The sequence below is a fragment of the Diadema antillarum genome, unplaced genomic scaffold, assembly GCF_040938485.1.
Source record: "Diadema antillarum isolate AM-2024a unplaced genomic scaffold, OU_Dant_1.0 seq00000957_RagTag, whole genome shotgun sequence".
Lineage (NCBI taxonomy): Eukaryota > Metazoa > Echinodermata > Echinoidea > Diadematoida > Diadematidae > Diadema > Diadema antillarum.
In genome coordinates, this window is record NW_027271805.1 from 148,602 (window position 1) to 163,779 (window position 15,178).

Genomic DNA, 15,178 nt, shown 5'->3' on the forward strand with positions numbered 1-15,178 from the left:
TATGATACAAAATCAATTAAACAAATCAATTGCGCACAATATCATTTGAATCTAAGAGTTGAAAGCATGGATACAATAATATGATTCTCTTCCTTGCGCAGAAGGAACTTTGAATGGGCTTTGCGCATTGATTTCATCTGGTTGTTCGCGGCCCCAGTGAGCGCCGCAAATAAGCCCCGCCTATACCTCGTTTATCTGTGTACGTGACGTACTCTGAAAGGGGAATAAGACACATCCAACGAGAACTCTCTAGTCTGGAGGGGGCAAAGCGTTAGGGTTAGGGTGGGTTGCGGTTAGGGTGGGTTTTATGTAGGGTTAGGGCTAGGGCTAGGGCTACAGTTTTGTGTTTGATGTTAAGGTTAGGGTTTGGGTGGGTTAGGGTTAGTGTTAGGGGGTTGGTGTTAGGGTTAGGGTTAGGGTGGGTTTAGGGTGAGTTAGGGTTAGGGTGAGGGTTAGTTAGGACTGGTGTTTTGTGTTTGGTGTTAGGGTTAGGGTTTGGGTGGGTTAGGACTAGGGTTAGGGCTAGGGGTTAGGGTTAGGATTAACCCTAACCCTAGTTGGTTTTTTTTTTTTGGGTTAGGATTAGGGTTTGGGTGAATTAGGGTTAGCTTTTGTTAGGGTTTGGGTTAGGGTTTGGGTTAGTTAGGACTGGTGTTAGGTGTGTGGTGTTAGGTTTAGGGTTTGGGTAGGTTAGGGCTAGGGCTAGAGGTTAGGGTTAGGGTTAACCCTTATCCTATAACCCTATCCCAACTTGGGGGTTTTGTGTTAGGATTAGGTTGGGTTAGGGTTAGGGTTACAGTTCGGTGTTTGGTGTTAGGGTTAGGGTGGGTTAGGGTTAGGGTTAGTAGAGTGAGGGTTAGTTAGGACTAGTGTTTGGTGTTCGGTGTTTGGTGTTTGGTGTTCGGTGTATGCAGAATACTATTTGCCCCATAACATAATTTGCGTAATAGTTCCCGAGGACATTTCTTCAAATTCAGATCGTAGTTGGTGCACACAACCACCTGCGTGCAGACAGTTATACAGTACGCAAACGATGTGTACTCGAGTACACCTACGATTATACACACACATAGACATACACACAACACCCAAAATATAAAAAAAAACAAATAGTGGTGGAGGTCTGTGGAGCCGGGAAATGTGCAAAGGCCGGGAAACGTGCAAAAGTCTTGCTGGCGGGCAATGCGCAAACGCCGGGAAAATGTGCAATCGTTCGATTTGTCGTTAAATGTGCAAATTATTGCCATCACCGATATTATTTATAAAGATGGTAGATAAACTCACTTTTTAGCTCACCTGAGCAAAAGGTTCAATTGAGCTATTGCAATCGCCTTTCGTTCGGCGTCCGTCGTCCGTCGTGCGTTGTGGCTAAACTTTTTACATTTTCATCTTCTCCTTGAAAACCCCATGACCGATTTTCACCAAATTTGGCAGGTAGCATTCACAGGGGGATAAGATCTCAGTTTGTCGTGCGTCGTGCCTTAACTTTTTACATTTTCATCTTCTTTTTGAAATCGCCATGACTGATTTTCACCAAACTTGGCAGGTAGCATCCCTAGGGGGATAGGATCTAGGTTTGTTCAAATGGGCACCATGACCCACCTGGGGCCCCAGAGGGCCCCAAACCCCCTCCCAACATTAAGGAACCTTGGAAAATCTTCTTCTCTAGAACCAGAAAAGATAGAGCTAAAGTTAATACTATTGGTTAAAGGAGACCTCCGGATGTTTTTCAGATTTTTACATTTGAACAACTATAAATTAGTTGCACTGTGAACAGAGTTTCAAAATTCATGATAATTGGGGTGAAGAATAAGGATATTTTCAAAATTTATAACAAATTGCTACTAACAAGGATGACATGGCAGGGTCACCATAAGAATGCATGAGTTGGGGCTCAAGGAAGCAGAACAAAAGAAGAAGGCATTCATAGATTATACACAGGTGAACTTGCAAGCAAACGGTATTGTAATGGAATTACACTGCTACATTTCTGAAATATATGAGCCTGCTATGTCATCATCCTTGTTCAGTGTAATTTGTTTAAGGTTTTTCAAAGTATTGTTTCTTTGCTCAAGAATCACAATAAATTCCACAAATCTATACATGGAGCAGCTGTTGATTTATGTACTACACGATGTGAAATTATGAAATCGTCTAGAATTCCCCTTTAATACATTAATGGCAGTAGTTTCAAGTTTGTTCATTGAGGAATCAGGGGTGCCCCCCTTGGGACCCTGGGGAGGGGATGGAAGGGGTCCTAAAGGGGGCCAACATTTCATCTTCTTCTTGAAAACCCCAAACCAATTTTCACCAAACTTGACAGGTAGCATCCCTAGGGGAATAGGATCTCAATTGTTCAAATGGGTATACATGCCCCCATCTTCTCTTCTTCTTGAAAACCCCCAAACCGATTTTCACCAAACTTGGGAGGTAGCATCCCTAGCGGGGATAAGATCTTAAATTGTTTAAATTGGCACCATGCCCTACCTGGGGTGCCAAGGGGGTCCCCACCTCCCCCCCCCCCCCCGAAAAAAATAAGGAATCTTAAAAAAAAAATAACTTATTCGCTAGAGCCATGAGTGATAAAGCTAAGTCAATACTATATGAGTTAGTACACATTGATGACTGTAATTCCAAGTTTGTTCATGGCGGAATCTGGGGTGTCCCCATTGGGACCCAGGGGAGGAAGTGAAGGGACCTGTTTTCATCTTCTTGAAAACCCCATGATGGATTTTCAACAAACTTGGCAGGTAGCATCCCTTGGGGGATAGGATAGCATTTAAAAAAAAATATGCCACCATGCTCCTCTGGGGCCCAAGGGGCCCACGTCGAATCGTAAAACATCAGTCTTACGTAGCGCCTGCCCTTTACTGTTAGTGCTGTCAGTGCAAGCCATTGACAGACAGACTGTAAAACACATATATTAACATAATCCTGTTTGACTACATACAGACCCCCCCCCCAAAAAAAAGTCACATGTCACTATTTCTACATCTAATGTATGGCATTCTCTATTTCACATGACCAATATGCCAGTCAGGAGCTGCTTATGAATTACCGCATACTTTCCACTCGAAAGAACGAAATATTAGATTATTAGAAACACCGAATTTTGAAACTTGTTATCAAAATGTTGTGATACGCTATATATATACAACCAAGCATTAGCATTAATCTCAAATTTACAAAATATGTAATGACAATACAGCCTTTTCTCCAGCAGTTGTTTTGTTGTCTAGTCTTGTCCTATGTTGTTCACGTCTGTAATAATACGTGTATTTATCTGTGACTCTAGTTCTCAGTGGGCTTCCAGACTTCTTCCTCTTTTTTTTCCTCTCCTATTGTATTTATAATGCTTTAATTAATTTTTCCATTGATGTTATCATTCCAGAGGGGCCCACATTCTACAAGCTCTGTCTTTTTAGTGGGTCTCTCCATTTTTCGCACTTTAAGCAAAGTTATACATGTACTATATTTCGATCACTTCTGTTTTTTTTTTAACTACAATGTATAATTACTATGTGGTCCTCCTCAATTGTTTTATATTCTTTTCGATACATAATGTTCTGTTTACCTTATTCTCTGTTGTCAAAAGAAGTGTAACTTACATGTTTTGTCGAAAAATGAAATAAACTTTGAATTGAATTGAATTGAAATTAAGGAAAGACATTCGAGTCAAAACGAGCGGAAGAGTGTTCGAATAAAGAAGGAAGTTATCAAAAAATAATTCTTAAACTTCATCATCTTGTTGAAATGGTCAGACCAATATCTAACATCGACAACAATCATACAAAAAGTGTATAACATTGTATGTAATGCTGTTGGGATACTATTCAGAATTATAGTTGCCATATAAACATGAGGACATTGGTATCACTGTAATTCTTTTACCACCCATTTCTTATGGGGCTGGAGGCATGTATATACCTGGTCATCCCAATCATATCTTGATCGTCTTCATTTATACTGCAAAAGAGAGTTGTTCGAGCTATATTATTCCATCAGGGCCTAACGACACGTTCTTCTCCGTTGCTTTATTCTTTAAAACATCCCAAGATATCTATATGTAAGTATGGTATAGATACTACTGGTTTCTCATAACTGGAACTTTTGTTTTTGATTTGATATTAACAAAAACCTGTGACGATTTCTCCATGAATATCAAATTCTAATAGGCAAAAGAGAAATCAAAAACAAAAAAACCACCTACAAACAAAACCAAACAACAGCAGCAGCAAGAACAGCAACAAAATTTGAGACCTATAGTCACTGAACAAAAGGAAACCCTTCGGACCTTGAAGGGTCAAAATAGCTTGGGCTTTATAGGGTTAAGGTGATTGTATATTATGCTAGAGTTGTTGTTCCTATTTCCATGATTCGTATTTAGAGCTTTAAAAAAATGGAAGTAATTTTTTGTTCCTTTTTTTTAAGGACATTTTTCCGACGTTAGTTTCTCTTAAAAAAAAACCAACAAATAAATTATAAATAGAATGAAATGCTTTGCTTTCAATTTACATAAAAAAGGAGGAGAGCTCAGTCTTTGATCTGCATCCTAGGCTGTACATCCCGGCATTCATAATTCCTGTTTGTTATGCCAATGGCGCCCATATCGTTTTAAACTCTTTAAACTTCCTTTCATCATTGTCATTTGTTTTATTCGATTTTATATCCACCAGCGCTCCTCCACCGTCCCTGCAGCTGAGTCCTTCTTGCTCTAAACCCCGGAATTGGAGTGGCCATTTTTCACTTCTCCTTTCCTGTTATCTACCCTTGCCTTCCCCTCAGGGCTGGTAACAGTCTGAACGCTCCTGTTCACACAAGAGCTCTCGAAGAAGGCACACTTGAGTCTTGCTTTTGCCACCCTGGTCACTTATGGAGTCATTCAGGCTGCTCCTCGTGATCGAGTTACGGTCAGAATTGTAGACAGACATCCAGTCATGGAGGAAAGCACATAATGACACAGAAGAGCTATTCGTCTCGCTGTACAGGCAGCAGACACTACGTCCCACTGCTAAGCTATGTCAGCAACTGTTTTACTTCTTATAAACGCTTGTCTTGGCGATTAGCCTTTTCGACAGCAGGGTTTTAAATTTTAGTACTGGTATATAGACACTGAAAATATGTATTAAAGGCTAAGCATTGCTCTTTTATTTTATTTTTGTTTTCACGGAGTCCATACATAGACCTACACCATATGCTCTTTCTTTTTTCAACGGTATTGATAATGTAACAGTTTGGAATATGACAGGCGAGAGTATATGATAGTAATCATACTTCTTGAAATTTCATGAAACATCGTAAGCCATGACACGTTTTAAATGCATGATTGTATTGATTCTTTCCCTAAAGGGTCCAAATAATAGTTTTAGTACTGCTGGGCTGAAATGCGAAGACATGTAATCGTTCTTTTTGCTCAAAGTTTATGCAGAAATTGTACATCTTAAAACAAGACATTATGAGAAATGAGAATTAAAATAAAAAATCAAATATTACAAATTACTTCTAAACCGTAGTTTGCAAACCCATCCAGTTTTAATGTTGTCAGACGGTAAATTTAGTGGCGTAAAAATTTAATCTTATACTGTATACTGCTTTAAAGTGGCACAGCAAAATCGAACTGTATATCTGTTGGACCCTAAGGCTCAGTTTACTAAATAAGTTGTAGGTCTACACCTAATATGTTAAATCATTGATGCATTGATGATCCAATTTCTTATCCTATTAAAAACGGATAACATTGTCATGACTCGAGCGTTGGAGCGATATTTCAAGGTAACCGATGTTTAATATAATGGACTTTTTACAACAGAAATGTAATATTGCTCCATAATCTTCTGCACGGTACGTTTATGGTTATACGAGATTCACGTCTAAAGAAGAAAGGGGCTTAAGGAAGTAATCGCAAGGGAAGGTTCGATTCATTCAAACATTCACACATAGCTGAAATAATCCGAGTAAAAAATGTGCAGGTTCTCATCACAAACTAGTAACTGACCTCTTAGCCTATATAAATCGCAAGAGAGAAATGACAGTGTGAGGCCTCTGTCAGTATATTCTGTTCAATGGCGGCAAGATTTGTTTTCTTTCTCAAGACTTCCAGTAACGCTTAGGCCTACTACAATCATAGGTGGCGCCATCCCAGCTATCACAATACATCCCACTGTCCCACCCAATCTAACAGGGGTTTCTCTTCATTGCACTAGTTTCTAATCGATGTTTAAAGGGCTACATGACACCAATAAAGTTAACGTGATATGCAGAAAACCCCATGCTGACCTGAAGAACTGGGGAAGCCTACTAACGATGGATACAATCTATCTTCAAAACTACTTGCATTATAAGATGCAAGAAAGCACACGAATGCGGATGAATGCATGAAATCTAACAATGTTAATGTCATTCTCCCTTTGTCAAAAGAAATATTTCGTCTAACGTTGCCACCGGCTCTGCCATCGGCATTTCTTGCCCGACGTAACAAGTTATGGAATTCATGTGCTAACAAAGATTGACCAGAATGGTTTAAGTAACAATTGGGGAAGCATCCATTTAATTGTTTTGCATTGAATGCAATAACAACTTTCTTCTACATTGTACTGCCCATAGCTGTTGCTTTCAGATGGCGGTACTCTCATGTAAGATCTACATGTAAGATAAATAAATAAAAAGAATGAGCTGCTCGACCCAAAAGACATATTTTGGCCCATTACAAAGAATCCTAATCTGCGATTTTTTGTGGGCTTTGAGCTGGGCGGTCACATAAATATAGAATTGGCATATTGTCTTTCGAGTGATCCACGTCTTCAGTAAATCACTCTTTCCTATCGCTATACATAACATATCTATATTTTATCACCATTGCATGTATGCATTGTTTCTCTCATTACATAATCATTCGTATATTTTGTATTATACTTCATGACTTATATATATTGCCAAATGTTTTTCTCGTAAATAAGTATTTACCTTTTGTTGGATGGAAATAATGTACAACTGAATGGAATCAAAATAGAAAGCGGCTGTTCGGCAACTGGATAACCACTTCCTCGACTGCTTCAAAATGTCAATACAACAGTCTGACAGTGAACAGTGATCAATTGCTTCAGCTCTGTATCGTAACAACATGCACATTGTCCAACTTCTTCTCTCTTTTCTTCTTCTTCTTTTTTTTGCATGAGTAAAACATTTGCATGAATACACCGAAAAAGCAAAGAATTTCGCTGAAATCTAGATAACATTCATTGCTATTATGTATAGATTATGTAAAACCTATTTATAACCTTTTAGTGATTCTATAGGGTAGTTTTCTTTCTTTTTGTGCGAAATGTCCAGTGCGACAATTTGCCATCTTGTTGATGGGAGATTAATTTTGAAAGTTAACCCTTATTCCCATATTACTACCGGTGATGTTCATTACAGCTTAGGGTGGAATACAGTAATCAAAAGACAAAAAATTCATCTGTTTTCATTTATGTATAAGATTATGAATAACATGGCCCCATAACATATGAAAGATATGTTTAAGTACAAGATATCACCATATTCTCTCCGTAATCAAAACGATTTACAGCTACCACGGTCTAAAACTAATTATTGTATACTAAGAGATCATTTTCATACAGAGCTGCAGCAGCGTATAATAACATACGTAATGATTTACGTCAAAATTCTTCTTTACCCGTTTTTAAGTTCAATTTAGACAATACCGAATTCCTTTCCACTTGATTTTTTTTCATGCTCCAAACCTTTGAACAATGTGTAACAATATGGTATATAATGTAGTCACAATGTAGTAATGTATGTACCGTTTCATTTGTGTTTGTGTATATTTTATTCTATTATCAGTCCCTGATTGTATGACATTTTTGTGAACAGGGCCCCATGGAAGACCAGAAGTGACTGTCATTGTCACTACTGAAAATGGGCTACCCTCCGTATGTATTTTTTCTTCCGTCACTGGACCTTTATGTATGTAATATGTTGATTTTTAGTTCGGAAATAAAAACAAGCAAACAACAAACATGGCAGCTCTATCTCAATTTGAGTCAATCTTTCTTACTTTCAAATCTGCATGCCTAAACAGAGGTTGTCGTTATTCTTTTTTCTCTTAGAACTAATACATCATTTGCTTTCACAACTCTTTTTTGCCGTTATGTATATGCCGGCGATTCACCAGCTCAACGGAAACGGAAGAGCCGAATAATAGTCTTGGCTTTTGAAGCACCTGGCGAAAAGCTTCGCGTGTGCATGAATAAACAATATACGCCATGAATATATGATATTTCTTTTTGTTCTTTACTACTGTGGTGAGCTCCTGCTCTAACGCCGACAAAAAAAAATGAATAAAGAATCTATACTCCACCACGCGGAATCACTCTTTTCTTTACTAATATCACGTTAAGGTACGATGGCAGTTACTTGAGAAATCGAGCGTTATTGCTCTTTTTTTTTTCCCAAAAACCACCGGTGTATCGATTAAAATGTGTGATTCATAGAAGGTAATCGGGCGAGTGATAACTGGGAATTTGGTCGCTGGAGGTACCGTCAAATTACTGTGTTTTTCACAGTATGCATGAAGTTAAGCAATCTTTATTGAAACAATATCATGACTGAACACGAATCAGAATAGGATCTGATTCGTATCAGGGTTATTACCCCAAGGACAATCACCCCGGCTAAGTACTGGTCAGTGCAGGGTTAGAGTAAAGATGATGGTTAGGGCTGGGTTTAAAATTAGATTTTTTGTTAGGGCTAGGATTAGGTTCGGGATTATGGTTAGGGGAAGGGGAAGGGTCTGGGGTAAATGTACTAGAACGTGATAATGTACATTGGTCAAGCACCTGGTTATCTATCAGAATTGATATCAATGAAATCACACTCATATTCTCATAATTTACGAAGTACACAGGATAAGTTGCTTCTAAAGCAATCTCATTTAAAAACGAAAGTAACTTTAGGGGACTGTGCCTTCAGCTGTGCTGCTCCAAAACTTTGGAATAAATTACCTGAGAAACTGAGGAAGGCATCATCACTTGTTGTCTTCAAATCTTTATTGAAGACTTATCTTTTTTCAGAAGCCTTTGATTAATTTGTTATTTATTTTCGTGTGTCTAATCAGTGACAGGAGCTCTGTTACATCACAGCGCAGTAGAGTATATTTACATAGTAGCTGCGCTATACAAATTTGTCTAATTATTATTATTATTATTATTGAATGCAAAAACTTCCTGCCGAGACTGGTTATTTCATGTTGTGAAGCGGTAAAAATAGAATGGTCTGTATGCTCGTATTTGATATGGACGCTGCGTTGTATGTAGTGATAATATACCTAGTAGTGAAAGAGAATATAGAAATGGTATCATTTTGGCGGGCTCAGACTTCAAGCTGGTTGAGACTTACCAAGATGGTATGCAACCTGAGGATTGGGGCCATCGCGGTGAACTTTCGGCATGTTTCCTGTCGTTGACCCACTTCAAGTTCTCTCTCTCTGTGTTTTGCTAAGAATACAACCCTGAGTCCCCGTCACAGATTTCGCGAAAATCATCTGGACACACCTGAAATTGTCTACAACATTGTATGCCAATTACTATGTTTGATTTACTGATGTGCCAGCTCACTCATTTCTGTTGCCCCCTTTTAAGGCTTTACGCTCGTAGCTGTTGATTTACGGGACAGTCGATGAAAGCTGAACATTGCCAAAGATGTCAGTATTTTTCCCAGAATGATATGTCTCGTTTCCAAGAACGCGGACAACGGTCATATTATGCTATTGATTTAAAAACCAAAGCAAACACAAGGCAAGTTGCAGCGATTTCTCCTTTTCACTAGTCGTAGTTCTCGTTTCTGAAATTCCTTTGTCACCGAAAAGCGCATGAGGGAAAGTGTTGGTGAAAGTAACGGTGAGAGATTATCAATAAATGCTTCTTGTTTGCCACTCGCGAAGGAAGCAAAACCGTGTTGGCACAAGTCAGCAAACATACGCGTGTGTATAGGCCTACAATAAATCACACTCACTCAATGAGTAGACATAAGGAAATTGATTTCATAAATGTTTAAATGACAAAATCCAAGTGCAACAATCCATAAATCAGCTGGGTATGATCCTTCTATTGCAGCTCCGTGATAAAGTTTTAATTGTCGTTTAACCCGCCAAGACTTTTATTTGGGAAGGAGTGACAGTTCTCCGATGTCTTCTTAAAAGCAGACGACATCCAGCCCATGGTAAACACACGAAGGGAGAGTAAAAGCGAGTCAAGTGGACATCGGAGAAACCAATGGCGACTGCTTGGCATTTTCCAAACCTCACGGTTTGACAAGAGAGGTATACAGCATTTTTGTACACATCCAATGGCAGCACGCGCTCACTTCACGCACTTGTGCTGAAGTCAGTTGCTCTGAGCACACGCGTGGTGAAACAATAGAGTTGAGGCATGAGTTCTACAAAAGGTCATTCATTTCTTCCAGTACATATGTATTTTCTTTGTATCAAACCTTTTCTTGTCTTGAACCTGTCATCTACTGCTTTCCGGGCAGCGATACTACTACCAGGCCATCTGTTGCCGGCAATGACATGATGAACTTCTAGCAAATACCTATAAGCTCTGAAATTCCCAGATTGTTATGTTAAACATAAATGTTAAACTTAATGTCATCTTATGTTAAACATAATATGTTTTATATAACATTGTCGGAATTTCAGAGCTTGAGTATTTTGTTCCAAGTTCCAAGTTCATCGTGTCGATAACCAGGGCTGACCCAGCATGGTAGTAGTATCGCTGCCCGGAAAGCATAGTAGATGACAGGTTCGATTCCCACTAGTTCCTTCTTCCCAAGTATAACGTCGATCAGCAGTTGCGATCTTACAAAATTGTTTGTACAGAGGGTGACAATTCATAAAACAAACAAACAAACAAACAAAAAACTCTCATAGCACTTACTAATATTGTTCTGCATTTTCTGTTCTCTTTGTTACTCTGGTCCTCTTTGTCGCATGAAGTATACACCCAACCATAATAATGACAACAAACAGGATTGTTATTGCTAACATTGTGCACTAAAAGTTGATTTTTTTGTTGTTGAAAGAAACTAAGTGAAATTCTCCAATTTGATTATGTCTTTGTCTTGTTATTGGAGGCAAAAAAAGAGTTGCCACGCACTCAAATTTACCATATCTTTAAACTCTTCAAATCTATATCTCACTTGCGCTTTCGCTCTCTTCATCAATATTCTTACGCTATGATTGGCTGTCCTTCCTAATATAGGTCGTGATACAGATATTTCGCATTGTAAGTTCCTGGAAGTATTCTTCATTAGAAGATATCACTCATGAACTCCTTAGAGCATTCTCGGTGTTCCATTTCATCTGAGCGTGCATGTACACTTCCAGCGCTTCAAAGATCTGCGATAATTGCTATCGTTGTTTAAATTCCCTCAGGATATTCCAAATCATCTGCCTTAGCTTTTTGCAACACATTTTGTGAAGGTACAGAGTACCCTACAGAAACGTGGCCTCGACTCTGCTAAGCTGCCCTCGTCATCCCTTGTGCAGACACACGTATAAAGCTATATCCGACTGGCAAAATTTGCAACTCAAATTTCCAAGGATAACAAAGATGATAGCAACTACTGTTGTGCACGTATAAGCAGAAAAAAAAATGCATCATCTTTATGCGATTCGCAAAGACATCTTTTTTAGTATGTACATTTAAAAAAAATCTTCATTACAGTAAAAAATGTCCAATCGCGATAACCATGCACAATTGATGAATATACTAATGAGATATACCATTATCTTACCATTTCACATATCACAAATCACATGAACAGAGTCTGAGAAAATATCGGAGAATATCGGAGAATATCGAAAGAATATCTACCAAAGAGCTGTATTATGTATGTTTATGATATAATCATGAATATAGTCTTCATATCAAAGGTGAAGTTGAAGTCTCAGATACCCACCAAAGGAAAGTCTCGCGTAGTACTCCCCATCTGCCGATTTCACACGATCCTCGCCCGGTGTATACCTGACGGCAGGTTCATAGGCACCCTCTATGAGATTTTCAGAAGCTCTTCCGGAATCCATCTAATAGACAGAGTAAGATATTACCTTGCTTCAACATGAGGATCTCTTTTGTGGAAAGGGTACTCTCTAAAAAAATCGAGTGAAAATATTCACCCTTGAAAGAGTGAATACAAAAAAGAGTGAATTTTGAGTGAACATGTTCATTTTCACTCGTTATAGAGTGACCTCAGGGATCACTCCAAAAGCTTCGAGTGATCCCTGAGGTCACTCCAAAATGAGTAAAAATAAACATTTTCACTCAAAATTCACTCCAATTTCACTCCAAATTCACTCTTTTTTTGTATTCACTCCTTCAAGAGTGAATATTTTCACTCGATTTTTTTAGAGAGTAATGAGTGATCTCTCAATCAACTGTTATAATCACCTTTGTCAACTTCTGAAAATAAAAATACTTGTTGAATCAAGCTCTTCTGTTTGTGTACATTCTTCCTTATTCCCAGAATTACCAAGGAGAGCTATCAGTGTACATGGCAGACATCACTCCATTTTCAGAATGAAGATCAAACAACCCAGGAGAAACCAATGTACAAATTCTCTACTTGTAAAAGTTATTCAAACAGTGAAGAGACATGATTGGGGACATTTCTCGAATACCATGTCGCGAGTGTAGCCCTTTATCTGCTTTATGTAGGACAATAAATTTCGGGGCAAAGTCTGTTTTCTCCATATGTATTTATTCAAGAGAAGAATCAACATGAATAATATGTGTGTGCTTAGATGTAAACTAAGTAACGTCATGTTTGGAGTGGCGTGTGATACTATAAACAGTTTATATTGTTTAGTCTAGCTTGTGTTTAATAGTCTGGAAGAAAATTATGTTTTCATGAAAAAAAAAAGGATGCGGATGTTTTGATGACTGTATCTAATTTTGCCTAAAAAATTCTTAAATGAGTACTCAGGTTCGATCTTACTGGAAATCATGAAGGTGAATAGTCGCTGCAAATTCCTGTGGGTCACTACATTATAATCTTATGGTATTATTTGCTACAGTGATCACATATTGCTTTGTTTTTATAACGTATACAACCCTTTCTTTGTGCATACGTTATTTAACAAAAGAAAATCACCTAAGAAAATTAGTTTACGGTATTCGATACCGTATACTGTAACTGTTCACTAACTATCACTATAAAATCTAGTGGATCCGACCAGTCACGTTGAACTGATGTAAGAACCTGAAATAAAAACAAACAAAACAAAACAAAATCCCCTGTACGGCCACAGCAGGTGTCTGTGTGATGTTTGCTGGGTTTTATTTTAGAAAGAATCCCCTCATCGAAATCAGACTTCATGGAGCTCACGTTTATGTTCAATTCACCTTCAACATATTATAGCCGCGATATAACTACCCTTAGTCAAGAGTTTCCATTAATCAACTGCAGTGAGATGATACAAGGTAATATGTCAGATACATCAAAACAACACTCATTACACCAAAGAGCTTCATCATGTTGAAAGAGAGAAAACAATGCGTAGTTTACAGTAGAACAAATCGTGAATTCCTTACTGCAAGAGACAATAATCACTGATGGATACTCGTCACCGTAGGAACTCTGAGTGTCGATTTGGGGATGTTTGGTGAAATTGACAGATCTGCGTTTGTGCTCAAGTTGGTCCCTATGTGTTTTCATTTTATACGCTTACATTTTGTTTTTGTGCGAAAAAAGGGTTGGACAAGGGAAGTTGCTTTCGCAGGAATTACCTTAACTGACAAAAAACAACAACCCGGATTTCTGCATACTCAGTATGACCATCAGTTTATTTAGAATCAATCAATAAAGTTTACGAAGTCTGCAAAAGTTATAAGAGAAAAGTAAAAAGCAAAGAGGGAAATGGAATCCGAATGGGGAAGAAGGGATGATGATCGCTAGCGGAGTATACGGAACAGTATAATGCATTATTCATCTGTTTGGCAGGGCACATGGCCCGGAAAAAATAATTATCACAACACCACAGGAAATGTCAGCTTTATCAGCTCGTACAGATCATGCACATTGATTTAAAATAATCGGCTCTTGGAGCGTCGCTGCATGTGTGGCAGAAAGATCCCCACTGTTATATTGTCAAATACAAGGGGATTTCAGTGCAGAAGAACAGCCTGATGATACGGCCGAAGACAGCATCATTCGTAGTGAGAAAAATAGTATTGTTACTTACCTCTCTAGCATTCCATAGCCGTAGGTATATGAAAGACCACAATGTCCTTACGCTTTCAAGACGTTCACTTTGATAGTCAGTCACTGTCCATACGCGTGTACGGTATGCAGTACTTTGCACAAAGAAACTGCGGCAAAGTAGTTCTTGTTGGAGGGTATAGACGAACAGTGATTTGAATAAGGCGGCGCACATTTAAGGAAGACAGGGCGAAGTGATCCGGTATTTCCTCATAAACTTCCAGTGTAAATAATAATTGTTCTGAATACTTTCATTTTGTTGGTAGCCTGCTGACAGCATAAGATCGACCTGTTCCCGTGACACTGAGCGTTCCACAGTGAATCATTTTAGCGAGGATTCCCAAGCACTTCTCCAAGTAATTAGGCTCTGCGCAGCTTTAAGTGAGAATTTCCCCGCGGTTACTTTATTTATATTTTGCAAAGAAAGCAGAAGCACTTTTATGATCAAGAATACCACCCCATGTATTTCTTGTCCCTTGGTTTAATCAACAGAATTATCATGATTCCTTGCACTTTAACGCTGCATTTGACATTGTGACAAGTTGCAGAGAGAAGAAATGAAAAGGGTTAGCCCGATATTCCGCATATAATTGATATCTTAGTAATCAGCAGTTTCTTTTGACAAGTAAGTGTATTTAAGTTTTAAATTCCACATAGGTTTCCTTTTCGTTGCCGTTGGATGTACTGATTTGTCTGTTGATAGAGGTGGAGTTGTTATGTGTATATATACGTGCCAGCGAGAAGATACCATTTGCCATTCAAATCAGTTTAAAAAAAAAATATTTCCACAGAAAGTAATATTACGTATAACCAAAATGAAAACTACTTGCAGTCAATCCATATCACACACACAAAAGTAGTAAGTTCGATATTAATAACTTGTTAACTATATTCTTCTAGATCATCTCTTCATCTTTTTTCT

General features: G+C 38.4%; 1 protein-coding gene across 1 annotated transcript in view; it reads right to left on the minus strand.

Moving 5' to 3' along the window:
* LOC139741855 (aminopeptidase N-like) overlaps positions 1 to 14,659 on the minus strand; it is an 84,600-nt gene extending 69,941 nt beyond the window's left edge. Inside the window, exons 1-2 of the mRNA XM_071652431.1 lie at positions 14,240 to 14,659; positions 11,959 to 12,082 (exon numbers count right to left, since the gene is read on the minus strand). Coding sequence (XP_071508532.1) covers positions 11,959 to 12,082; positions 14,240 to 14,431 — 316 coding nt within the window. The 5' untranslated portion in view covers positions 14,432 to 14,659. The remainder of the gene's footprint in view (positions 1 to 11,958; positions 12,083 to 14,239) is intronic.
* Positions 14,660 to 15,178: the final 519 nt, after the last annotated feature.